This window comes from Pelecanus crispus, chromosome 1 (genome assembly GCF_030463565.1).
Source record: "Pelecanus crispus isolate bPelCri1 chromosome 1, bPelCri1.pri, whole genome shotgun sequence".
In the NCBI taxonomy this organism is placed as follows: Eukaryota; Metazoa; Chordata; class Aves; order Pelecaniformes; family Pelecanidae; genus Pelecanus; species Pelecanus crispus.
The window spans coordinates 227,881,937-227,906,329 of NC_134643.1; the positions used below are offsets into that span (position 1 = coordinate 227,881,937).

At 72.9% G+C, this 24,393-nt stretch overlaps 1 protein-coding gene across 1 annotated transcript; it reads left to right on the forward strand.

Moving 5' to 3' along the window:
- The first annotated feature begins 1,239 nt into the window (after nucleotides 1-1,239).
- On the forward strand, nucleotides 1,240-23,967 carry TRIM3 (tripartite motif containing 3). The gene is given in 12 exon segments (XM_075709664.1): nucleotides 1,240-1,370; nucleotides 5,658-5,889; nucleotides 8,485-8,538; nucleotides 8,540-8,637; nucleotides 10,152-10,332; nucleotides 12,836-13,559; nucleotides 15,868-15,971; nucleotides 16,041-16,208; nucleotides 16,300-16,480; nucleotides 22,563-22,633; nucleotides 23,577-23,717; nucleotides 23,815-23,967. Coding segments are annotated over 12 exon segments (2,238 nt in total).
- Nucleotides 23,968-24,393: the final 426 nt, after the last annotated feature.

Sequence of the window (24,393 nt, forward strand, 5' to 3'; positions counted from 1 at the left end):
CACCGTGGGGGACAGTGGGGGGGACCCTGGGGGGACCCCCAGGGCGTGCGTGGGGCTGGGGGCTGCGGGTGCCTCTGTGGGGCGAGTGGGGGTCCTGCGCGCCTGGCGTGTGGGGCAGGCGTGGGGGCTGATCCTGCAGGGCTGGGGCTGTGGGGTGCTGTGGGGCAGGTGTGGGGCCCAATCCTGCAGGCCGGGTGTGTGGGGCACCATGGGGCAGGCATGGGGCCCGATCCTGCAGGGCCAGGGGGTGTGGGGCAGGTGTGGGGCAGGCGTGGGGGCCCAATCCTGCAGGCCGGGCGCGTGGGGCACCGTGGGGCAGGCGTGGGTCCTGATCGTGCAGGGCTGGGCGTGTGGGGCAGGCGTGGGGCACCATGGGCAGGCGTGGGGGCTGACCCTGCAGGGCCAGGGGGTGTGGGGCAGGTGTGGGGCACCATGGGGCAGGTGTGGGGCCCGATCCTGCAGGCCGGGGCGTGAGGCACCATGGGGCAGGTGTGGGGCCCAATCCTGCAGGGCCAGGGTGTGTGGGGCGCCGTGGGGCAGGTGTGGGGCAGGCGTGGGGGCTGATCCTGCAGGGCCAGGCATGTGGGGCAGGCGTGGGGCACCATGGGGCAGGTGCTGGGCCTGATCCTGCAGGGCCAGGGTTGTGGGGCAGGCGTGGGGCAGGCGTGGGGCCCGATCCTGCAGGCCGGGTGTGTGGGGCACCGTGGGGCAGGCGTGGGGGCTGATCCTGCAGGGCCAGGGGGTGTGGGGCAGGCGTGGGGCCCGATCCTGCGGGGCCGGGCGCGTGGGGCAGGTGTGGGGCCCAATCCTGCAGGGCCGGGGTTGTGGGGCAGCCATGGGGCAGGCGTGGGGGCTGATCCTGCAGGCCTGGCGTGTGGGGCAGCCGTGGGGCAGGTGTGGGGCCCGATCCTGCGGGCCGGGCGCGTGGGGCAGGTGTGGGGCCCGATCCTGCAGGGCCGGGGTTGTGGGGCAGCCATGGGGCAGGCGTGGGGGCTGATTCTGCAGGCCTGGCGTGTGGGGCAGGTGTGGGGCAGCCGTGGGGCAGCTGTGGGGCCCGATCCTGCAGGGCTGGGGGTGTGAGGGAGGTGTGGGGCAGGTGTGGGCACCATGGGGCAGGTGTGGGGCACCATGGGGCCGGCGTGGGGCCCGATCCTGCGGGCCGGGCGCGTGGGGCGCCGTGGGGCGGCCCAGCCCCACTGACGGCCCCTGCCCGCAGGCTGAGGCCGCGGGGACGCCGCCATGGCCCGGCGCGAGGCCAGCGCCAGCCCGGTGGTGCGGCAGATCGACAAACAGTTCCTGGTGTGCAGCATCTGCCTGGACCGCTACCGCAACCCCAAGGTGCTGCCCTGCCTGCACACCTTCTGCGAGAGGTGAGCCGCCCCACTGCGCCCCACTGCACCCCCGCCGCGCCCCACTGCGACCCGCTGCGCCCCATTGCGACCCCTGCCGCGCCCGCTGCACCCCACTGCAACCCGCTGCAACCCCCGCTGTGCCCCACTGCGCCCCTGCTGCACCCCCCCTGTGCCCGCGCGCCCGCCGTAACCCCTGCTGCGACCCACTGCGTCCCCACACCCACTGCAACCCCCGCTGCACCCCACCTGCACCCCTGGACCCACCATCCCCCCACTGTGACCCACTGCGCCCCACCTGCGCCTCTGCGCCCGCTGTGACCCCTGCTGCACCCCACCTGCACCCCCACTGTGCCCCTCCTGCACCCCCGCGCCCGCCGCAACCCCCGCTGTGCCCCATCTGCACCCCCAGACCTGCTGCACCCCCCGCTGCAACCCACTGCACCCCCGCGCCCCCCGCTGCGACCCACTGCGTCCCCAGACCCACTGCGTCCCCCACTGCCACCCCTGCTGCGACCCCCACTGCGCCCCACCTGCACCCCCGCACCCGCTGCAACCTCCGCTGTGACCCCAGACCCGCTGCGTCCCCTGCTGCGCCCCACCTGCGCCCCTGGACCCACTGCATCACCCACTGCGCCCCACCTGCACCCCCGGGCCCACTGCGACCCCCGCTGCATCCCACTGCGCCCCTGGACCCGCTGTGTGCCTCGCTGCAACCCCCGCTGCGTCCCCAGACCCGCTGCGTCCCCTGCTGCGCCCCACCTGTGCCTCCAGACCCGCTGCATCCCCCACTGCGTCCCCCTGTGCCCCACCTGCATCCCCACCGCGCCCCAGCTGTGCCCCCAGCCCCGCTGCACCCCCCTGCGTCCCCTGCGTGCTCTCCGGCCGCGCTGCGTCCCCGCTGCGTCCCCGCTGCATCCCTGTGCCCTGCTGCGTCCCGGGCCACCACTGCATCCGCGCTGCATCCGCGGGCCCCGCTGCGTCCCCGCTGCATCCCTGTGCCCTGCTGCGTCCCTGGCCACCACTGCATCCACGCTGCATCCACGCTGCATCCGCGGGCCTCGCTGCATCCCCGCTGTGTTCCTGGGCCCCGCTGCGTCCCCGCTGCATCCCTGCTGCATCCCCGGGCCCCACTGCATCCCCACTGTGCCCCGGGCCTCGCTGCGTCCTCACTGCATCCCCGCTGCGTCCCCGTTGTGTCCCCGGTGCATCCCGCCTGTGCCCCGCTGCGTCCCTGGCCACCGCTGCATCCCCGCTGCATCTGCGCTGCATCCCCGGGCCTCGCTGCATCCCCACTGTGCCCCCGCTGCATCCATGCTGCATCCCCGGGCCCCGCTGTGTCCTCACTGCATCCCCGCTGCGTCCCTGGTGCATCCCACCTGTGCCCCGCTGTGTCCCTGGGCCACCACTGCATCCGTGCTGCATCCCCGCTGCATCCCCGCTGCATCCCGCCTGTGCCCCGCTGCGTCCCTGGCCACCGCTGCGTCCCTGCTGCATCCCTGTGCCCCGCTGCATCCCTGGCCACCACTGCATCTGCGCTGCATCCACGCTGCATCCGCGGGCCTCGCTGCGTCCCCGCTGCGTCCCTGTGCCCCGCTGCATCCCTGCTGCATCCCGGGCCCCACTGCATCCCCACTGTGCCCCGGGCCTCGCTGCGTCCTCACTGCATCCCCGCTGCGTCCCTGTGCATCCCGCCTGTGCCCTGCTGTGTCCCTGGCCACCACTGCATCCGCGCTGCATCCCCGGGCCCCGCTGCGTCCCCGCTGCGTCCCCGCTGCGTCCCCGCTGCGTCCCCGCTGCGTCCCCGCGCCCTGCTGCGTCCCTGGCCACCGCTGCATCTGTGCTGCATCCCCGCTGCATCCGCGGGCCTCGCTGCGTCCCCGCTGCATCCCTGCTGCATCCCTGTGCCCCGCTGCGTCCCTGGCCACCACTGCATCCACGCTGCATCCCCGCTGCATCCATGCTGCATCCCCGGGCCTCGCTGCATCCCCACTGTGCCCTGTGCCTCGCTGCGTCCTCACTGCATCCCCGCTGCGTCCCGCCTGTGCCCCACTGCATCCCTGGCCACCGCTGCATCCCCGGGCCCCGCTGCGTCCCCGCTGCCTCCTGGGCCTCGCTGCACCCCCCTGCATCCCTGCCGCATCCCGCCTCGCCTTGCTGCATCCCGCCACACCCCACTGCATCCCTGCTGTGCCCCACTGCATCCCCACTGCACCTGCGCTGTGCCCCACTGCATCCCTACTGCACCACACTGCAGCCTGCACCCCACAGCATCCCCACAGCAATCCGTGCTGCGCCCCACTGCGCCCCACCGCACCCCCATGGCATCCCTGCTGCGCCCCACTGCGCCCCACAGCATCCCCACAGCATCCATGCTGCACCCCACTGCACCCCACTGCGCCCACCGCACCCCCATGGCATCCCTGCTGCGCCCCACTGCGCCCCACAGCATCCCCACTGCGCCCCACAGCATCCCCACCGCACCCCACTGCATCCCCACCGCACCCCACTGCATCCCCACTGCGCCCCACCGCACCCCCATGGCATCCCTGCTGCACCCCACAGCATTGCCACTGCGCCCCACTGCGCCCCACAGCAGCCCCACTGCGCCCCACAGCATCCCACTGCGCCCCACTGCATCCCCACTGCGCCCCACCGCACCCCACTGCGCCCCACGGCACCCCCCGAGCATCCCCCGAACCACAGCGAGAGCGGCGCCGCCCGCCCCACACATCCCCCGCCACGCGCCGTGGGGCAGCCAGAGCCCCCCCCGCCCCCCGGCGAGCCAGGGCCCCACGGCACCCCCTGCCCCACAGCGAGAGACGGGGCCGGGCCCCCCGCGCCCCACGGCGGCCTCCCCCCACACATCCCCGTGCCCCCCAACCCCCCGCGCCCCACGGCGGCCTCCCCCCACACATCCCCGTGCCCCCCAACCCCCTGTGCCCCACGGCGGCCTCCCCCCACACATCCCCGTGCCCCCCAACCCCCCGCGCCCCACGGCGGCCTCCCCCCCACACATCCCCACGCCCCCCAACCCCCCGCGCCCCACGGCGGCCTCCCCCCACACATCCCCGTGCCCCCCAACCCCCTGTGCCCCACGGCGGCCTCCCCCCACACATCCCCACGCCCCCCAACCCCCCGCGCCCCACGGCGGCCTCCCCCCCCACATCCCCGCGCCCCACGGCGGCCTCCCCCCACACATCCCCGCGCCCCCCAACCCCCCGCGCCCCACTGCCGCCTGCCCCACTGATCCGGCGCTGGTGCCCGTGGGGGGGGAGGGGCCCTGCGCTGGCGCCTGCCCCCCAGAGACCCCCGCCCCCCCCCGCCCCAGCCCCTTCCCCACCCCCCGGCCTCCCCCTCCCTCCCGTCCATCCGTCCCACGTCCGTCTGTCCTGCCAGCCCCGTCCCTGCGCTCCCGTCCCGCAGGCCCCGTCCCCGTCCGTCCGTCCGTCCTGCTGCCTGCCTGCCCCTCCTGCCCGTCCCTGCGCTCCTGTCCTGCATACCCTGGCCCCGTCCATGTATCCGTCCGTCTGTCCCATGTCTGCCTGCCCCTCCAGCCCCGTCCCTCTGCTCTTAGCCCCTGCACTCCATCCCTGTCCGTCTGTCTGTCCGTCCTGCTGCCTGCCCCTCCAGCCTATCCCTGCGCTCCCATCCCCTCCATCCGTCTGTCCTGCTCCCATCCCCTCTGTCTGTCTGTCCGTCTGTCTGTCCCTGCGCTCCCATCCCCTCCATCTGTCTGTCTGTCTGTCCATCCCTGTGCTCCCATCCCCTCCGTCCGTCTGTCCTGCTCCCATCCCCTCTGTCTGTCCGTCTGTCTGTCTGTCCCTGCGCTCCCATCCCCTCCGTCCGTCTGTCCGTCCCTGCGCTCCCATCCCCTCCGTCCGTCCGTCCGTCCCTGCGCGCCCATCCCCTCCGTCCGTCCGTCCCTGCACTCCCATCCCCTCCGTCTGTCCGTCCATCTGTCCCTGCGCTCCCATCCCCTCCGTCTGTCCGTCCGTCCGTCCCTGCGCTCCCATCCCCTCCGTCCGTCCGTCCGTCCCTGTGCTCCCATCCCCTCCGTCTGTCCGTCCGTCCGTCCCTGTGCTCCCATCCCCTCCGTCTGTCCATCCCTGCGTGCCCATCCCCTCCGTCCGTCCGTCCGTCCCTGCACTCCCATCCCGTCCGTCTGTCCGTCCCTGCGCACCCATCCCCTCCGTCCATCCGTCCATCCCTGTGCTCCCATCCCCTCCGTCCGTCCGTCCGTCCCTGCGCTCCCATGCCGTCCGTCCGTCCGTCCCTGCGCGCCCTGACGCGGCGCTCCCCGCCCAGGTGCCTGCAGAACTACATCCCGCCGCAGAGCCTGACGCTGTCGTGCCCGGTGTGCCGGCAGGCCTCCATCCTGCCCGAGCGCGGCGTGGCCGCGCTGCAGAACAACTTCTTCATCGCCAACCTGCTGGAGGTGCTGCAGCGGGACCCCGCCGGCCCCCACCCCGCCCGCGGCCCCCACCCCGCCAGCGGCGTCACCGGCCAGCCCCTCTGCTGCCCCAACCACGAGGGCAAGGTGGGGCGGCGCGGGGCTGGGGGGCTGGGGGGGCTATGGGGGGGCTGTGGGGGGCCATAAGGGGGACTATGGGGGGCTGGGGGGGCCATAGGGGGGCTGTGGGGGGCCATAAGGGGGGCTATGGGGGGGCTATGGGGGGCTGGGGGGGCCATGGGGGGCCTATGGGGGTTGGGGGGGGGCTATGGGGGGGCTATGGGGGCCATGGGGGGGCTATGGGGGTACTATGGGGGGGCTATGGGGGCTGGGGGGGGGCTGGGGGGCCATGGGGGGGCTATGGGGGCACTATGGGGGGGCTATGGGGGCTGGGGGGGGGCTATGGGGGCCATGGGGGGGCTGGGGGGCCATGGGGGGGCTGTGGGGGGCCATAAGGGGGGCCATGGGGGGGCCATGGGGGGCCATGGGGGCCATAGGGGGGCTGGGGGGGGCCATGGGGGGGCCATGGGGGGGCTATGGGGGTACTATGGGGGGCCATAAGGGGGGCTATGGGGGGGCTATGGGAGCTGGGGGGGCCATGGGGGGACCATAGGGGGGCTATGGGGGCTATGGGGGGACCATGGGGGGGCCATGGGGGGCTATGGGGGCTATGGGGGGGCTATGGGGGGCTATGGGGGGCTGGGGGGGCTCACAGGGCCTTGGGGGGGCTATGGGGGGCTGGGGGGGCTGTAGGGGCTGGGGCAGCTCAGGGGGGCTATGGGGGCCATAGGGGGGCCATGGGGGCTGGGGGGGCTCAGCTATGGGGGCCTGGGGGGGGCATGGGGGGGCTGTGGGGGCTGGGGCAGCTCAGGGGGGCTATGGGGGGCTGGGGGCCCTGAGGCAGCTATGGGGGCCATGGGGGGGCTATGGGGGGGCTATGGGGGGCTGGGGGGGCCATAGGGGGGCTGCAGGGGCTGGGGGGGCTCAGGGGGGCTGGGCCATGGGGGGCTATGGGGGGCTGGGGCAGCTCAGGTGGGCTATGAGGGGGCCATGGGGGGCTGCGGGGGCCTATGGGGGCCTGGGGGGGCTCAGGGGGGCTATGGGGCGCTGGGGGGGCTCAGGCAGCTTATGGGGGGCTGCGGGGGGCTCAGGCTGAGGGGGCTACAGGGTTCTGGGGGTCTGGGGGGCTAGGGGGGGCTGGGGGGGGCTGTGGGGGCTTGGGCTCAGGGGGCTGCAGGGTTCTGGGGGGCTGTGGGGTCTGGGGGGGCTATGGGGGGCTGCAGGGTTCTGGGGGGCTGTGGGGTCTGGGGGGGCTATGGGGGGCTGTGGGGGTTCTGGGGGGCTGTGGGGTCTGGGGGGGCTATGGGGGGCTGTGGGGGTTCTGGGGGGCTGAGGGGCTTGGGGGGCTATGGGGGGGCTGGGGGGACCGTGGGGGCTCAGGGGGGCTATGGGGGGCTGCAGGGTTCTGGGGGAGCTGGGGGGCTTGGGGGCGTCAGGGGGCTCGGGCTCAGGGGTCTGCAGGGTCTTGGGGGGCTGCAGGGCTCGGGGGGCTGGGGGGGCTGCAGGGGTCAGGGTGGGCTGGGGGAGCTGGGGGGGTCTGGGGGGGTTGTGGGGTCCAGGGCTCAGCAGGGGCTGGGGGTGCTGGGGGGGTCTGGGGGGGTCTGGGGGGTCCGGGGGGTCAGCAGGGGCTGGGGGGGTCCAGGGGGGCTGCGGGGGTTGGGTTGGGGGGTCAGCAGGGGCTGGGGGGGTCCAGGGGGTCTGGGGGGTCCGGGGGTCAGCAGGGGCTGGGGGGGTCCAGGGGGTCTGCGGGGTCAGGGGTCTGTGGGGTGTGGGGGGCTGCAGGGTCTGGGGGTCCGTGGTGTCGGGGGTCCGGGTGCTGTGGTGTCGGGGGTCTGCGGTGTCAGGGTGTGGGGTCCGCGGTGTTGGGGGTCCGCGGGTGTCGGGGCGCGGGGGGTGTGGTGTTGGGGGTCCGTGGTGTTGGGGTGCGGTGTCCGGGGTCTGGGGTCCGTGGTGTCGGGGTGCGGTGTTGGGGGTCTGGGGTCTGTGGTGTTGGGGGTCCGTGGTGTCGGGGTGCGGTGCCGGGGGGTGCGCGGTGTCGGGGGTCCGGGGTGCGCGGTGTCGGGGTGCGGTGTTGGGGGTCTGGGGGTCTGTGGTGTTGGGGGTCCGCGGTGTTGGGGTGTCGGGGGTCCGTGGTGTCGGGGCGTGGGGGTGCGGTGTTGGGGGTCCGTGGTGTCGGGGTGCGGTGTCGGGGGTCCGCGGTGTCGGGGGTCCGCAGTGTCGGGGCGCAGGGGGTGTGGTGTTGGGGGTCCGCGGTGTCAGGGTGCGGTGTTGGGGGTCTGGGGTCTGTGGTGTTGGGGGTCCGCGGTGTTGGGGTGTTGGGGGTCCGTGGTGTCGGGGGTGCGCGGGTGTCGGGGTGTGGGGGTGTGGTGTCGGGGGTCCGCGGTGTCAGGGGTCCGTGGTGTCGGGGCGCAGGGGGTGTGGTGTTGGGGGTCCGCGGTGTTGGGGTGCGGTGTCGGGGGTCTGGGGTCCGTGGTGTCGGGGTGTCGGGGGTGCGCGGTGCCGGGGGGTGCGCGGTGTCGGGGGTCTGCGGTGTTGGGGTGCGGTGCCGGGGGGGTGCGCGGTGTCGGGGGTGCGGGGTGCGCGGTGTCGGGGTGGGGGGGCAGCCCTGAGCGCCCGGCGCAGGTGATGGAGTTCTACTGCGAGCCGTGCGAGACGGCCATGTGCGGGGAGTGCACGGGCGGGGGAGCACCGGGAGCACGTCACCGTGCCGCTGCGCGACGTCCTGGAGCAGCACAAGGCCGCGCTGCGGCAGCAGCTGGACGCCGTCAGGGGCAGGTGGGGCGGGGGGCGCGGGCGCGGCCGGGGGGCTCGGGCTGGGCTGGGGGGCTCAGGCTGGGCCAGGGGTCTCGGGCTCGGCCGGGGGGGCTCGGGCTCAGTGGGGGGGCGCGGGTGCGGCCGGGGGGCTCGGGCTTGGCCGGGGGGCTCGGGCTCGGCTGGGGGGGCTCAGGCTGGGCCGGGGGTCTCGGGGGGGGGGCTCGGGTGGGGGGGCTCGGGCTCAGTGGGGGGGCGCGGGTGCGGCTGGGGGGCTCGGACTCGGCCGGGGGGGCTTGGGCTGGGCCGGGGGGGCTTGGGCTCAACCGGGGGGTCTCAGGCTCAGGGGGGGGCTCGGGCTCGGCCGGGGGGCTCGGGCTGGGCCGGGGGTCTCGGGCTCAGCCGTGGGGCTCGGGCTCGGCAGGGGGGGCTCAGGCTCAGCTGGGGGGGCTCAGGCTGGGCCGGGGGGGCTCGGGCTCAGTGGGGGGGGCGTGGGTGCGGCCGGGGGGCTCGGGCTCGGCCAGGGGGCTCGGGCTGGGCCGGGGGGGCTCGGGCTCAGTGGGGGGGCTTGGACTCGGCCGGGGGTCTCGGGCTGGGCCAGGGGGCTCAGGCTCAGCCGGGGGGCTCGGGCTCGGCAGGGGGGGCTCAGGCTGGGCCAGGGGGTCTCAGGCTCAGTGGGGGGGGGTCAGGCTGGGCCAGGGGTCTCGGGCTCAGTGGGGGGGCTCGGGCTCGGCCAGGGGGGCTTGGGCTCGGCAGGGGGGGCTCAGGCTGGGCCAGGGGTCTCGGGCTCGGCCAGGGAGCTCAGGCTTGGCAGGGGGGCTTGGGCTCAACCAGGGGGGCTCAGGCTCGGCCGGGGGGGCTCGGGCTGGGCCGGGGGTCTCGGGCTCAGTGGGGGGGCTTGGGGCTCGGCCAGGGAGCTCAGGCTCGGCTGGGGGGCTCGGGCTCAACTGGGGGGGGCTCGGGCTCGGCAGGGGGGGCTCGGGCTTGGCTGGGGGGCGCAGGCTCGGCTGGGGGTCTCAGGCTCGACCAGGGGGGCTCGGGCTCAGCTGGGGGTCTCGGGCTCGGCTGGGGGGGCTCGGGCTGGGCTGGGGGGCTAGGGCTTGGCCAGGGGGGGCTCGGGCTCGGCAGGGGGGGCTTGGGCTCGGCAGGGGGGCTCGGGCTCGGCTGGGGGGGCTTGGGCTTGGCCAGGGGGGCGCAGGCTGGGCCGGGGGTCTTGGGCGCGGCCAGGGGGGTGCGGGCTCGGCCGGGGGGGGCTCGGGCGCGGCCGGGGGTCTTGGGCTCAGCTGGGGGGGCTTGGGCTCGGCCGGGGGGGGCTCGGGCACGGCCGGGGGGGCGTGGGCTCGGCCGGGGGGCTCGGGCGCGGCCGGGGGGGCTCAGGCTCAGCCGGAGGGCTCGGGCGCGGCCGGGGGGGGGCGCGGGCTGGGCCAGGGGGGTGCGGGCTCGGCAGGGGGTCTTGGGCTCAACCGGGGGGGCTCGGGCTCGGCCGGGGGTCTCCTGCGGCGCCGCCGGCCCCCGCGCCCAGCGCCGGCTCCCCGCAGGCTGCCGCAGCTGGCGGCCGCCATCGCGCTGGTGGCGGAGATCGGGCAGCAGCTGGCGGAGCGCAAGAACGAGGCGGTGGCGGAGATCGGCGGCACCTTCGAGGAGCTGGAGGCGGCGCTGCGGCAGCGCCGGGGGCTGCTGGTGCGCGACCTGGAGGCCACCTGCGGCGCCAAGCAGAAGGTGCGGCCCCCGCCGCGCCCCCGCGCCCCGCTGCGCCACGCCTTGCCACGCCCTCGCACCCCACCCCGCCGCACCCCTGCACCCTGCCACGCCCTCGCACCCCGCTGCGCCACGCCTTGCCACGCCCTCGCACCCTGCTGTGCCACGCCCTTGCCACGCCCTCACACCCCGCTGCGCCCCCGCTCCCCGCTGCGCCACGCCCTTGCCACGCCCTCGCACCCCGCTGCGCCCCCGCTCCCCGCTGCGCCACACCCTTGCACCCTGCCACGCCCTCGCACCCCGCTGCACCACGCCCTTGCCACGCCCTCACACCCCACCCCGCCACGCCCTCGCACCCCGCTGCGCCACGCCCTTGCCACACCCTCGCACCCCGCTGCGCCACGCCCTTGCCACGCCCTCACACCCCACCCTGCTGCGCCCTCACACCCCGCTGCGACACGCCCTTGCCACGCCCTCACACCCCACCCTGCTGCGCCCTCGCGCCCCGCTGCGCCACGCCCTTGCCACGCCCTCGCACCCCACCCTGCCACGCCCTCGCACCACACTGCGCCACGCCCTTGCCACGCCCCCGCTCCCTGCTGCGCCACGCCTTGCCACGCCCTTGCACCCCACCCTGCTGCGCCCTCGCACCCCGCTGCGCCACGCCCTTGCCACGCCCTCGCACCCCACCCCACTGCACCCTCGCACCCCACTGCGCCACGCCCTTGCCACGCCCACGCACCCCACCCCGCCCTCGCACCCCACTGCGCCACACCTTGCCACGCCCTCGCACCCCACCCTGCCACGCCCTCGCACCACACTGCGCCGCGCCCTCGCACCCCGCTGCGCCACGCCTTGCCACGCCCTCGCACCCCACCCTGCCACACCCTCGCACCCCGCTGCGCCACGCCCTTGCCACGCCCTCGCACCCCACCACGCCACACCCTCGCACCCTGCTGTGCCACGCCCCTGCACCCCGCCACGCCCTCACACCCCGCTGTGCCACGCCCTTGCCACACCCTCGCACCCCACCCCGCCACGCCCTCGCACCCCACCCCACCGCACCCTCGCACCCCGCTGCGCCACACCCTTGCACCCTGCCACACCCTCGCACCCTGCTGTGCCACGCCCTTGCCACGCCCTCACACCCTGCCACGCCCCTGCTCCCCGCTGTGCCACGCCCTTGCCACGCCCTCACACCCCGCTGTGCCACGCCCTCGCACCCTGCTGTGCCACACCCTTGCACCCTGCTGCACCACGCCCTCGCACCCCGCCACATCCTCACACCCTGCTGTGCCACGCCCTCACACCCTCGCACCCCGCTGTGCCACGCCCTCACACCCCACCACGCCCTCGCACCCCGCTGCGCCACGCCCTCGCACCCTCGCACCCCGCTGTGCTGCACCCTTGCCACGCCCTTGCACCCTGCCGGTCCCCCACACCCCGCTGTGCCACGCCCTCGCACCCCACCACGCTGCACCCTTGCCACGCCCTCGCACCCCGCCGCGCCCTCGCACCCCGCACCCCGCCGCGCCACACCCTCGCCGCGCCACGATGCCGCGCCCAGCGCTGCCGAGCCCCCGCGCCGCCGTTCTTCGCAGCACCGTGCCCCCACGCTGCCATGCTCTGGCACTGCCGCGCCCCCGCGTCGCCGTGCCCCGGTGGCACCATTCTCCACGCCACCGTGCCCCGGCACTGCCGTGCCATGGCACCACCGTGCCCTCGCACCACCGTTCTCCACACCACCGTGCCCTCGTGCCACCGTGCTCTGGCACTACCGTGGCCTCGCACCACTGTTCTTCACACCGCCGTGCCCCGGCAGCGCCGTGCCCCGGCACTGCCATGCCCTTGCACCACCATTCTCCACACCGCCGTGCCCCGGCAGCACCGTGCCCCGGCACTGCCGTGCCATGGCACCACCGTGCCCTCGCACCACCGTTCTCCACACCACCGCGCCCTGGCACTGCTGTGCCCTCACACCACCATGCCCTTGCACCACCATTCTCCACACCGCCGTGCCCCGGCAGCACTGTGCCCCGGCACTGCCATGCCCTTGCACCACCATTTGCCACGCCGCCGTGCCCCGGCAGCACCGTGCCCCGGCACTGCCATGCCCTTGCACCACCATTCTCCACACCGCCGTGCCCCGGCAGCACCGTGCCCCGGCACTGCCATGCCCTTGCACCACCATTCTCCACACCGCCGTGCCCCGGCAGCACCGTGCCCCGGCACTGCCATGCCCTTGCACCACCATTCTCCACGCCGCCGTGCCCCGGCAGCGCCGTGCCCTCGCACCGCCATTCTCCACACCGCCGTGCCCTGGCACTGCCGTGCCCCCGCGCCGCTGTCCCTCCCCACGCCGCCGTCTCCCCCTGCAAAGGCCGAACGTGCCGCGGCCGTGCCGACGGCCTGGCCAGCCCCGCCGGTGCGGGCGGCCGTGCTCGGAGCAGCCGCCCGCCCGCCCTCCGTCCGTCCCGGCGCCCGGGCGCGGTGCCGTCGGCGAGGCCGGTCCTTGTCCCGGCAGGTGCTGCAGGCGCAGCTGGACGCGCTGCGGCAGGGCCAGGAGAGCATCCTCAGCAGCTGCGCCTTCACCGAGCAGGCGCTGCACCACGGCACGGCCACCGAGGTGCTGCTGGTGAAGAAGCAGATGAGCGAGCGGCTGAGCGAGCTGGCCAGCCGCGAGTTCCCCGAGCACCCCCACGAGAACGCCCAGCTCGACTACGTGGTGGAGACGGAGGGCGTCCGCAAGTCCATCCTCAACCTGGGCGTGCTGATCACCACCAGCGCCACGGCCCACGAGACGGTGGCCACGGGCGAGGGGCTGCGGCACGCCGTGGTGGGGCAGCCCTCCTCGCTCAGCGTCACCACCAAGGACAAGGACGGGGAGCTGGTGCGCAGCGGCAGCGCCAGCCTGCGCTTCCAGGTGACGGCGCCGGACGGCGGGGCGGCCGAGGCGGAGGTGCAGGACAACAAGAACGGCACCTACGAGCTGCTCTACACGCCCCGCGCTGAGGGCGACTTCCTGCTCTCCATCCTGCTCTACGGGCAGCCCATCCGCGGCAGCCCCTTCCGCGTGCGCGCCGTCAAGGCCTGCGACGTGCCCCCCTCGCCCGACGACGTCAAGCGCCGCGTGAAGTCGCCCAGCGGCGGGCACATCCGGCAGAAGGCCGTGCGGCGCCCCTCCAGCATGTACAGCAGCGGCAAGAAGAAGGAGAACCCCATCGAGGACGAGCTCATCTTCCGCGTGGGTGGGTGGCGGGGGGGTCCGGCGGGGGGTCCCCGGGGCGGGGGGGGCGGGGTGGCGGGGGTCCCTGGGGTGCTGGGGGTCCCTGGGTGGGTGGGGATGGGGTGGTGGGGGTCCCCGGGGTGGTGGGGGTCCCTGGGGGTTGGGGATGGGGTGGTGGGGGTCCCCGGGGTGGTGGGGGTCCCTGGGGTGGTGGGGGGTCCCTGGGGTGTTGGGGGTCCCCGGGGTGGTGGGGACGGGGGTGGTGGGGGTCCCTGGGGTGCTGGGGGTCCCCGGGGTGGTGGGGACGGGGGTAGTGGGGGTCCCTGGGGGTTGGGGACGGGGCGGTGGGGGTCCCTGGGGTGGTGGGGACGGGGTGCTGGGGGTCCCTGGGGTGCTGGGGGTCCCTGGGGCGGTGGGGATGGGGCAGCAGGGGTCCCTGGGGTGGTGGGGACAGGGTGCTGGGGGTCCCTGGGGCAGTTGGGGGTCCCTGGGGCGGTGGGGACAGGGTGGCGGGGGTCCCTGGGGTGCTGGGGGCGGGGCAGTGGGGGTCCCTGGGTGGGTGGGGATGGGGTGGTGGGGGTCCCTGGGGTGCTGGGGACGGGGTGGCGGGGGTCCCTGGGGTGCTGGGGGTCCCTGGGGTGGTGGGGACGGGGTGGCGGGGGTCCCTGGGGTGCTGGGGGCGGGGCGGTGGGGGTCCCTGGGTGGGTGGGGATGGGGTGGTGGGGGTCCCTGGGGTGCTGGGGGTCCCTGGGGTTGGGGACGGGGTGGCGGGGGTCCCTGGGGTGCTGGGGGTCCCTGGGTGGGTGGGGATGGGGTGGTGGGGGTCCCTGGGGTGCTGGGGGTCCCTGGGGTGGTGGGGACGGGGTGCTGGGGGTCCCTGGGGGTTGGGGACGGGGTGGCGGGGGTCCCTGGGGGTTGGGGACGGGGCGGTGGGGGTCCCTGGGGTGTTGGGGGTCCCTGGGGTGGTGGGGACGGGGCGGTGGGGGGTCCCTGGGTGGGTGGGGATGGGGTGGTGGGGGTCCCTGGGGGTTGGGGACGGGGTGCTGGGGGTCCCTGGGGTGTTGGGGGTTCCTGGGGCAGTGGGGACAGGGTGCTGGGGGTCCCTGGGGTGGCGGGGACGGGGTGGTGGGGGTCCCTGGGGGTTGGGGACGGGGCGGTGGGGGTCCCTGGGGCGGTGGGGGTCCTTGGGGGCAGTTCAGGGTCTCTGGGTGGATGGGGATGGGGCAGTTGGGGGTCCCCAGGGTGGCGGGGATGGGGCGGTGGGGGTCCCTGGGGCAGTTGGGGGTCCCTCGGGGGTGGGGATGGGGCGGTGGGGGTCCCCAGGGCAGTGGGGGTCCCTGGGGGCAGTTGGGGGTCCCGGGGCAGTTGGGGGTCCCAGGCACAGTTGGGGGTCCCAGGGCACAATTGGGGGTCCTAGGGCACAGTTGGGGATCCCCAGCGCAGTTGGGGGTCCCTGGGGGCAGTAGGGGGGTCCCAGGGCACAGCTGGGGGTCCCTGGGGCAGTGGGGGGTCCCGGGCACAGCTGGGGGTCCCGGGCGCAGTTGGGGGTTCCAGGGCACAGCTGGGGGTCCCGGGTGCCATTGGGGGTCCCGGGCACAGTTGGGGGGTCCCAGGGCACAGCTGGGGGTCCTGGGTGCCATTGGGGGTCCCGGGGCACAGTTGGGGGGTCCCAGGCACAGTTGGGGGTCCCAGGGCACAGCTGGGGGTCCCGGGTGCCATTGGGGGTCCCGGGCACAGTTGGGGGTCCCAGGGCACAGCTGGGGGTCCTGGGTGCCATTGGGGGTCCCAGGGCACAGCTGGGGGTCCCAGGGCACAGCTGGGGGTCCCGGGTGCCATTGGGGGTCCCGGGCGCAGCTGGGGGTCCCGGGCGCAGCTGGGGGTCCCGGGTGCCATTGGGGGTCCCGGGTGCCGCTGGGGGTCCCGGGCGCAGCTGGGGGTCCCGGGCACAGCTGGGGGTCCCGGGTGCCATTGGGGGTCCCAGGGCACAGCTGGGGGTCCCGGGTGCCATTGGGGGGTCCCAGGGCACAGCTGGGGGTCCCAGGGCACAGCTGGGGGTCCCGGGTGCCATTGGGGGTCCCAGGGCACAGCTGGGGGTCCCAGGGCACAGCTGGGGGTCCCGGGCGCAGCGGGGGGTCCCGGGCACAGCTGGGGGGTCCCGGGTGCCATTGGGGGTCCCAGGGCACAGCTGGGGGTCCCAGGGCACAGCTGGGGGTCCCGGGCGCCATTGGGGGTCCCAGGGCACAGCTGGGGGTCCCGGGGCACAGCTGGGGGTCCCGGGCGCAGCGGGGGGTCCCGGGCAGACCCCCGCCGACCCGCTCGGCGCGCCGCAGGGAGCCGTGGCCGGGAGAAGGGGGAGTTCACCAACCTGCAGGGCATCTCCGCCTCCGGCAGCGGCCGCATCGTGGTGGCCGACAGCAACAACCAGTGCGTGCAGGTAGGGAGCGCGGCCCCCCGCCCGCGCCGCCGGCCCCGCGCCCGCCTCAGCCCCCCGCCGCCCCCGCAGGTCTTCTCCAACGAGGGGCAGTTCCGGCTGCGCTTCGGCGTGCGCGGCCGCTCCCCCGGCCAGCTCCAGCGCCCCACCGGCGTCACGGTGGACGTCGGCGGCGACATCATCGTCGCCGACTACGACAACCGCTGGGTCAGCATCTTCTCCCCCGAGGGCAAGTTCAAGGTGAGGGGGCGGCGGGCGGCACCGGGGCGGGGGGGGGGGGGTCCCGGCCGCGCCGCCGGCCCTGACCCCCGCCCGCCGCCCCCCGCCGCAGACCAAGATCGGCGCCGGGCGGCTGCTGGGCCCCAAGGGCGTCGCCGTGGACCGCAACGGCCACATCATCGTGGTGGACAACAAGGCCTGCTGCGTCTTCGTCTTCCAGTCCAACGGCAAGCTGCTCACCAAGTTCGGGAGCCGCGGCACGGCCGAGCGCCAGTTTGCAGGTACGCTCGACGGTAATACCCCCGCCGGCGAGTCCCCTCTTCCGCGCGCCCGCCCGGGGCGTGCCGCCGCGCCGCGCTGGGCCGGGCCGGGCCGGTGAGTACCGCGCGCCGCTGCCGGCACCGCAGCCGGCCGGCACCGGGCCGGGGCTCGGCGGGGGCTCCGGGCCGCGGTCGGGGCTCTGCGCCCGGGCTTCGGTGCTGCAGGGGGTCCCGGCTCTGCGCTGGGTTCTGGGCTGCGGTTCTAGTCCGGCGCTCGGCTTTGGGCTCCGGGCTTGGGCTCCGGGTTTGGTCCTGGGTTTGGTTCTGGGTTTGGTCCTGGGTTTGGTTCTGGGTTTGGTTCTGGGTTTGGTCCTGGGTTTGGTTCTGGGTTTGGTTCTGGGTTTGGTCCTGGGTTTGGTTCTGGGTTTGGTTCTGGGTTTGGTTCTGGGTTTGGTTCTGGGTTTGGTCCTGGGTTTGGTTCTGGGTTTGGTTCTGGCTCTGGGCTCAGGTTTGGTTCTGGGTTTGGTTCTGGCTCTGGGTTCTGCGCTCAGGTTTGGTTCTGGGTTCCAGGTTCTGGTTTTGGAGTTTGGCTCTGGGCTCAGGTTGTGGTTCTGGGTTTGGGGCTTGGGTTTGGTTCTGGGTTTGGGTTCTGCGTTTGGGTTCTGGCTCTGGGTTCTGGGCTCAGGTCCTGGCTCCGGGTTTGGGGCTCCGGGCTTGGGCTCCGGGTTTGGGGCTCCGGGCTTGGGCTCCGGGTTCGGGCTCCAGGTTCTGGCTCCGGGTTCGGGCTCCGGGTTTGGGCTCCGGGTTTGCTCCTGGGTTTGGCTCTGGGTTTGGTTCTGGGTTTGGTTCTGGGCTCAGGTTCTGGCTCCGGGTTTGGGGCTCCGGGTTTGGACTCCGGGTTTGGACTCCGGGTTTGGGCTCCAGGTTTGGGCTCCGGGTTTGGGCTCCGGGTTTGGGGCTCCGGGTTTGGGCTCCGGGTTTGGGCTCCAGGTTTGGGCTCCGGGTTCTGGCTCTGGGTTTGGGGCTCCGGGTTTGGGCTCTGGGTTTGGGGCTCTGGGCTTGGGCTCCGGGTTTGGGGCTCCGGGTTTGGGCTCCGGGTTTGCTCCTGGGTTTGGCTCTGGGTTTGGTTCTGGGTTTGGTTCTGGGTTTGGTTCTGGGTTTGGTTCTGGGCTCAGGTTCTGGCTCCGGGTTTGGGGCTCCGGGTTTGGGCTCCGGGTTTGGGCTCCGGGTTTGGGCTCTGGGTTTGGGCTCCGGGTTTGGGGCTCCGGGTTTGGGCTCCGGGTTTGGGCTCCGGGTTCTGGCTCTGGGTTTGGGGCTCCGGGTTTGGGCTCCGGGTTTGGGCTCCGGGTTTGGGGCTCCGGGTTTGGGCTCCGGGTTTGGGCTCCGGGTTTGGGCTCCGGGTTTGGGGCTCCGGGTTTGGGCTCCGGGTTTGGGCTCCGGGTTTGGGGCTCCGGGTTTGGGCTCCGGGTTTGGGCTCCGGGTTTGGGGCTCCGGGTTTGGGCTCCGGGTTTGGGCTCCGGGTTTGGGCTCCGGGTTTGGGGCTCCGGGTTTGGGCTCCGGGTTCTGGCTCCGGGTTTGGGGCTCCGGGTTTGGGCTCCGGGTTTGGGCTCCGGGTTTGGGCTCCGGGTTTGGGCTCCGGGTCCGGTTGTGGTTGTGGGTTCTGGGCTCCGGCTTTGGGGTTTGGTTCTGGGCTCCAGGTTCTGGTTCTGGGTTCCAGGCTGGGGCTCTGGGCTCAGGTTTTGGGGTTTGGCTCCGGGTTTGGGGCTCCGGGTTTGGGGCTCCGGGTTTGGGCTCCGGGTTTGCTCCTGGGTTTGGCTCTGGGTTTGGTTCTGGGTTTGGTTCTGGGTTTGGTTCTGGGCTCAGGTTCTGGCTCCGGGTTTGGACTCCGGGTTTGGGCTCCGGGTTTGGGCTCCGGGTTTGGGCTCCGGGTTTGGGGCTCCGGGTTCTGGCTCTGGGTTTGGGGCTCCGGGTTTGGGCTCCAGGTTTGGGCTCCGGGTTTGGGCTCCGGGTTTGGACTCCGGGTTTGGGGCTCCGGGTTTGGGCTCCAGGTTTGGGCTCCGGGTTCTGGCTCTGGGTTTGGGGCTCCGGGTTTGGGCTCCGGGTTTGGGCTCCGGGTTTGGGGCTCCGGGTTTGGGCTCCGGGTTTGGGCTCCGGGTTTGGGGCTCCGGGTTTGGGGCTCCGGGTTTGGGCTTCGGGTTTGGGCTCCGGGTTTGGGCTCCGGGTTTGGGGCTCCGGGTTTGGGCTCCAGGTTTGGGCTCCGGGTTTGGGGCTCCGGGTTTGGGGCTCCGGGTTTGGGCTCCGGGTTTGGGCTCCAGGTTTGGGCTCCGGGTTTGGGGCTCCGGGTTTGGGCTCCGGGTTTGGGGCTCCGGGTTTGGGCTCCGGGTTTGGGCTCCGGGTTTGGGGCTCCGGGTTTGGGCTCCGGGTTTGGGCTCCGGGTTTGGGCTCCGGGTTTGGGCTCCGGGTCCGGTTGTGGTTGTGGGTTCTGGGCTCCGGCTTTGGGGTTTGGTTCTGGGCTCCAGGTTCTGGTTCTGGGTTCCAGGCTGGGGCTCTGGGCTCAGGTTTTGGGGTTTGGCTCCGGGTTTGGGCTCCGGGTTCTGGCTCTGGGTTTGGGGCTCCGGGTTTGGGCTCCGGGTTTGGGCTCCGGGTTTGGGGCTCCGGGTTTGGGCTCCGGGTTTGGGCTCCGGGTTTGGGGCTCCGGGTTTGGGGCTCCGGGTTTGGGCTTCGGGTTTGGGCTCCGGGTTTGGGCTCCGGGTTTGGGGCTCCGGGTTTGGGCTCCAGGTTTGGGCTCCGGGTTTGGGGCTCCGGGTTTGGGCTCCGGGTTTGGGCTCCAGGTTTGGGCTCCGGGTTTGGGGCTCCGGGTTTGGGCTCCGGGTTTGGGGCTCCGGGTTTGGGCTCCGGGTTTGGGCTCCGGGTTTGGGGCTCCGGGTTTGGGCTCCGGGTTTGGGCTCCGGGTTTGGGCTCCGGGTTTGGGCTCCGGGTCCGGTTGTGGTTGTGGGTTCTGGGCTCCGGCTTTGGGGTTTGGTTCTGGGCTCCAGGTTCTGGTTCTGGGTTCCAGGCTGGGGCTCTGGGCTCAGGTTTTGGGGTTTGGCTCCGGGTTTGGGCTCTGGGTTTGGGGCTCCGGGCTTGGGCTCCGGGTTTGGGGCTCCGGGTTCGGGCTCCGGGTTTGGGCTCCGGGTTTGGCTCTGGGTTTGGCTCTGGGTTTGGTTCTGGGTTTGGTTCTGGGTTTGGTTCTGGGCTCAGGTTCTGGCTCCGGGTTTGGGGCTCCGGGTTTGGACTCCGGGTTTGGACTCCGGGTTTGGGCTCCAGGTTTGGGCTCCGGGTTTGGGGCTCCGGGTTCTGGCTCTGGGTTTGGGCTCCGGGTTTGGGGCTCCGGGTTTGGGCTCCGGGTTTGGGCTCCGGGTTTGGGGCTCCGGGCTTGGGCTCCGGGTTTGGGGCTCCGGGTTCGGGCTCCGGGTTTGGGCTCTGGGTTTGGCTCTGGGTTTGGTTCTGGGTTTGGTTCTGGGTTTGGTTCTGGGTTTGGTTCTGGGCTCAGGTTCTGGCTCCGGGTTTGGGGCTCCGGGTTTGGACTCCGGGTTTGGACTCCGGGTTTGGGCTCCGGGTTCTGGCTCTGGGTTTGGGGCTCCGGGTTTGGGCTCCGGGTTTGGGCTCCAGGTTTGGGCTCCGGGTTTGGGGCTCCGGGTTTGGGCTCCGGGTTTGGGCTCCGGGTTCTGGCTCTGGGTTTGGGGCTCCGGGTTTGGGCTCCGGGTTTGGGCTCCGGGTTTGGGCTCCGGGTTTGGGCTCCGGGTCCGGTTGTGGTTGTGGGTTCTGGGCTCCGGCTTTGGGGTTTGGTTCTGGGCTCCAGGTTCTGGTTCTGGGTTCCAGGCTGGGGCTCTGGGCTCAGGTTTTGGGGTTTGGCTCCGGGTTTGGGCTCCGGGTTTGGTTCTGGGTTTGGGTCCTGGCTCTGGGTTCTGGGTCTGGGTTCTGGGCTCAGGTTTGGTTTTGGGTTCCAGGTTCTGGTTCTGGGTTTGGTTCTGGGTTTGGTTCTGGGCTCAGGTTCTGGCTCTGGGTTTGGGCTCTGGGTTTGGGCTCCGGGTTTGGGCTCCGGGTTTGGGCTCCGGGTTTGGGCTCCGGGTTTGGTTCTGGCTCCGGTTGTGGTTGTGGGTTCTGGGCTCCGGCTTTGGGGTTTGGTTCTGGGCTCAGGTTTTGGTTCTGGGCTCCAGGTTCTGGTTTTGGGTTCCAGGCTGGGGCTCTGGGCTCAGGTTCTGGCTCCGGGTTTGGTTCTGGGTTTGGGTCCTGGCTCTGGGTTCTGGGCTCAGGTTTGGTTTTGGGTTCCAGGTTCTGGTTTTGGGGTTTGGTTCTGGGCTCAGGTTCTGGCTGTGGGTTTGGGGCTCCAGGTTTGGGCTCCAGGTTTGGGCTCCGGGTTTGGTTCTGGGTTTGGGTCCTGGCTCTGGGTTCTGGCTCTGGGTTCTGCGCTCAGGTTTGGTTCTGGGTTCCAGGTTCTGGTTTTGGAGTTTGGCTCTGGGCTCAGGTTGTGGTTCTGGGTTTGGGGCTTGGGTTTGGTTCTGGGTTTGGTTCTGTGTTTGGGTTCTGGGTCTGGGTTCTGGGCTCAGGTTTGGTTTTGGGTTCCAGGTTCTGGTTCTGGGTTTGGTTCTGGGCTCAGGTCCTGGCTCTGGGTTTGGGCTCCGGGTTTGGGCTCCGGGTTTGGGCTCCGGGTTTGGTTCTGGGTTTGGGCTCTGGGTTTGGGTCCTGGCTCTGGGTTCTGGGCTCAGGTTTGGTTTTGGGTTCCAGGTTCTGGTTTTGGGGTTTGGTTCTGGGCTCAGGTTCTGGCTGTGGGTTTGGGGCTCCGGGTTTGGTTCTGGGTTCTGGGCTCAGGTTTGGTTCTGGGTTCCAGGTTCTGGTTTTGGGGTTTGGCTCTGGGCTCAGGTTCTGGCTCCGGGTTTGGGCTCCGGGTTTGGTTCTGGCTCCGGTTGTGGTTGTGGGTTCTGGGCTCCAGGTTTGGGTTTTGGTTCCAGTTTTAGTTCTGGGCTCAGGTTGCGGCTCTGGGTTCCAGGTTTTGGGTTCTGGCTCGGGGCTCTTGGTTCTGGTTTTGGGTTCTGGTTCTGGGTGCAGGTTTTGGTTCGGGGTTCTGGTTTGGGCTTCTGGGCTCCGGGTTTGGGGTTTAGTTTTGGGTTCCAGGCTGGGGCTCTGGTTTTGGGTTCTGGCTCGGGGCTCAGGTTGTGGCTGTGGGTTTGGGGCTTGGGTTTGGGCTCTGGGTTTGGGTTCTGGGTTCCAGGTTCTGGTTCTGGGTTCCAGGTTCTGGCTCTGGTTCTGGTTCTGGCTCTGGGCTCTGGTTCTGGTTCTGGCTCTGGTTCTGGGTTTTGGTTCTGGTTCTGGCTGTGGTTCTGGTTCTGGGCTCTGGCTCTGGGCTCTGGCTCTGGTTCTGGTTCTGGGTTTTGGTTCTGGCTCTGGGTTCTGGTTCTGGTTCTGGCTCTGGTTCTGGGTTTTGGTTCTGGGTTCTGGTTCTGGGTTCTGGTTCTGGGTTTTGGTTCTGGGTTTTGGTTCTGGGTTCTGGTTCTGGGTTCTGGTTCTGGGTTTTGGCTCTGGGCTCTGGCTCTGGTTCTGGGTTTTGGTTCTGGGTTCTGGTTCTGGGTTTTGGCTCTGGGCTCTGGCTCTGGTTCTGGGTTTTGGTTCTGGGTTTTGGTTCTGGGTTCTGGTTCTGGGTTTTGGCTCTGGGCTCTGGCTCTGGTTCTGGGTTTTGGTTCTGGGTTCTGGTTCTGGGTTTTGGCTCTGGGCTCTGGCTCTGGTTCTGGGTTTTGGTTCTGGGTTTTGGTTCTGGGTTCTGGCTCTGGGCTCTGGTTCTGGCTCTGGTTCTGGTTCTGGCTCGGGTTCTGGTTCTGGTTCTGGCTCTGGTTCTGGTTCTGGGTTCTGGCTCTGGGCTCTGTGCCCGCACCCCGCGGCTCTGGGTCCTGGGCGCCGGCCCCGCCGTGGGGCTGGGTGCCCCCCGCAGCCGTGGGGGTCCGGGCGCCGCCCGCGCTCACGCCCCCGCCGCGGCCTCGCCGGCGCTGGCGCGGCACCAACCGGAGCCCGGGGCGTCCCCGCGGCGCCGAGCCGGGCCGGGACCCCCGCCCCCGCCGGGGCTGAGCCCTCCCCTCCCCAGGGCCCCACTTCGTGGCCGTCAACAACAAGAACGAGATCGTGGTCACCGACTTCCACAACCACTCGGTGAAGGTGAGCGCCGCCGCCGCGGGTGCCGGTGCTGGTGTGGGCGCGGTGCTGGTGCCGGTGCGGGTGCGGGCGCGGTGCGGGCGAGGGTGCCGGTGCGGGCGTGGTGCCGGTGCCGGTGTGCGTGTGGGTGCCGATGCGGGTGCCGGTGCGAGTGTGGGTGCCGGTGTGGGCACGGTGCGGGCACGGTGCGGCTGCTGGTGTGGGCACGGTGTGGGCGTGGTGTGGGTGTGTGGGTGCCGGTGCGGGTGCCGGTGCAGCTGTGGGTGCCAGTGCGGGTGCTGGGGCAGGCGCGGTGCAGGCACGGTGCGGCTGCTGGTGTGGGCGTGGTGCAGGGCGGGTGCCGGTGCGGGTGCCGGGTGTGGGTGCCAGGTGCGGGTGCCAGTGTGGGTGGGGTGCTGGTGTGGGTGCCGGCGCAGGTGTGGTGCAGGCGCGGTGCGGGTGCTGGTGTGGGCACAGTGTGGGCATGGTGCGGGTGCCGGTGCCAGTGCGGGTGCTGGGGCAGGCGCGGTGCGGGCACGGTGCGGCTGCTGGTGTGGGCACAGTGTGGGCGTGGTGCAGGGCGGGTGCCAGTGCGGGTGCCGGTGCCGGTGTGGGTGCCAGCGTGGGTGGGGTGCTGGTGTGGGTGCCGGTGTAGGCGCGGTGCGGGTGCCAGTGCAGGTGCTGGTTGCGGGCGCGGTGTGGGTGCCGGCGCAGGTGCGGTGCAGGTGCGGTGCGGGTGCTGGCGTGGGCACGGTGTGGGCATGGTGCGGGTGTGGGTGCCGGTGCGGGCGCAGTGTGGGTGTGGGGCGGGTGCTGGTGTGGGTGCCGGTGCGTGCTGGTGCGGGCGCCCGTGTGGGTGCGGTGTAGGTGCGGGTGCGGGTGCCGGTGTAGACGCGGTGCGTGCTGGTGCGGGTGCCGGTGCGGGCGCGGCGCGCCGGGAGGGCCCGCGGTGACGCCCCGTCCCCAGGTCTACAGCGCCGACGGCGAGTTCCTCTTCAAGTTCGGCTCGCACGGCGAGGGCAACGGGCAGTTCAACGCGCCCACCGGCGTGGCCGTCGACGCCAACGGCAACATCATCGTGGCCGACTGGGGCAACAGCCGCATCCAGGTACCGGCGCACCCGGCCGGGGCGGGGGCTCGCGGGGGCGCGTGCCGTGCCGTGCCGCGGCGCGCCGGTGCCAGCGCCTCCGTGCCCGTCCCCGCAGGTGTTCGACAGCTCGGGCTCCTTCCTCTCGTACATCAACACGGCGGCCGACCCGCTGTACGGGCCGCAGGGGCTGGCGCTCACCTCCGACGGACACGTGGTGGTGGCCGACTCCGGCAACCATTGCTTCAAGGCCTACCGCTACCTGCAGTAGCCGCCGTGGGGCCGGGGCCGCGGCCAGCGCCGGGACGGTGCCCGCCGGCCCCCCGGGAGCGCGCCCGCAGAGGGGTGCCCCGAACGACGGCTGCCCCACGGCCGCCGCTGCCCCGCGGCCATCGCCGCCCCACAGACGCAGCTGCCCCACAGACGCCGCTGCCCCACAGCTGACGCTGCCCCACGGACGCCGCTGCCCCACGGCCATCGCTGCCCCGTGGCCATCGCTGCCCCACAGACGCAGCTGCCCCACGGACGCCGCTGCCCCACGGCCATCGCTGCCCCGTGGCCATCGCTGCCCCACAGACGCAGCTGCCCCACGGCCATCGCTGCCCCACGGACACCACTGCCCCACGGACGCCGCTGCCCCACAGCCAACCCTGCCCCACGGCCGCCGCTGCCCCCCAAGCGCCGCCCCGGCCCTCAC